The 765-nt window shown below is 38.6% G+C and overlaps 1 protein-coding gene across 1 annotated transcript in view; it reads right to left on the reverse strand.

Moving 5' to 3' along the window:
- The window catches only part of LOC101852172 (WD repeat-containing protein on Y chromosome), a gene marked incomplete in the record, with an annotated part of 31,887 nt that extends 31,384 nt beyond the window's left edge, over positions 1–503 (reverse strand). Inside the window, 1 exon segment of the mRNA XM_013081259.1 lies at positions 287–503. Coding sequence (XP_012936713.1) covers positions 287–442 — 156 coding nt within the window.
- Between the last annotated feature and the right edge of the window lie 262 nt (positions 504–765).

Here is a 765-nt window from a genome sequence, read left to right on the forward strand (position 1 = left end):
TAATGATGATGATGATGATGATGATGATGATGATGATAATTATAATAATGATAATAATGATAATGATAATAATCATAACAATAATAACAAAAACAATAATATAGTAATAATGACAACTATACATGTAATTATCAAAAACAAAAATTGGCTACCAGAGCACACATTTACATGCAACGTTCTTTTAACTCACCAATAATCCTGTCAATCAAATCACAATAAACATACAATAGACCTACTAGTACTAAAAACAAGGAATGGTTTAAAAACAAAGAAGAAAAAAAAACACCTTTGCTCTCAACGTAGAAAGAAACTGTGAAGGCGCCAGACTCGTCGTGAAAGGTGAGAAAGAGGAGGAGGAGGCATGATTGTTCTTGGTGACTTGTCGCCACACGGTGATTAGAGCAGCTTGGCGAGAAGAGAGGGTCAACCTCCTGCTGCTCATTGTGCAACAGGTGAAATGTAGAACTCTTTTGATTGTTTTAGTAGAGGTTTTACGGCGCTCGCAACTGCATAAGTTCATATGAGCGCCAAGGGGTGGATGTCTACAGAGAAGTCCCTACAGGGAATCAGGCGTACTCTACTCACCGCTCTAACTTCAACAGCACAAAGTCTGCTTCGACTATCAAGGCGCCCCGGAAATAGCGGATCACAAGAGTGTGACAAACATACAAAAGAAGTAGAGGAAAAATGACGACAGTAAGGATTAGGAAAGAAAAAAGCATCAGTTCCCTGTTGCAGTTCAGACACAGTTATGAGCATGACATT

The sequence above is a fragment of the Aplysia californica genome, unplaced genomic scaffold, assembly GCF_000002075.1.
Source record: "Aplysia californica isolate F4 #8 unplaced genomic scaffold, AplCal3.0 scaffold00122, whole genome shotgun sequence".
Classification (NCBI taxonomy): Eukaryota; Metazoa; Mollusca; class Gastropoda; order Aplysiida; family Aplysiidae; genus Aplysia; species Aplysia californica.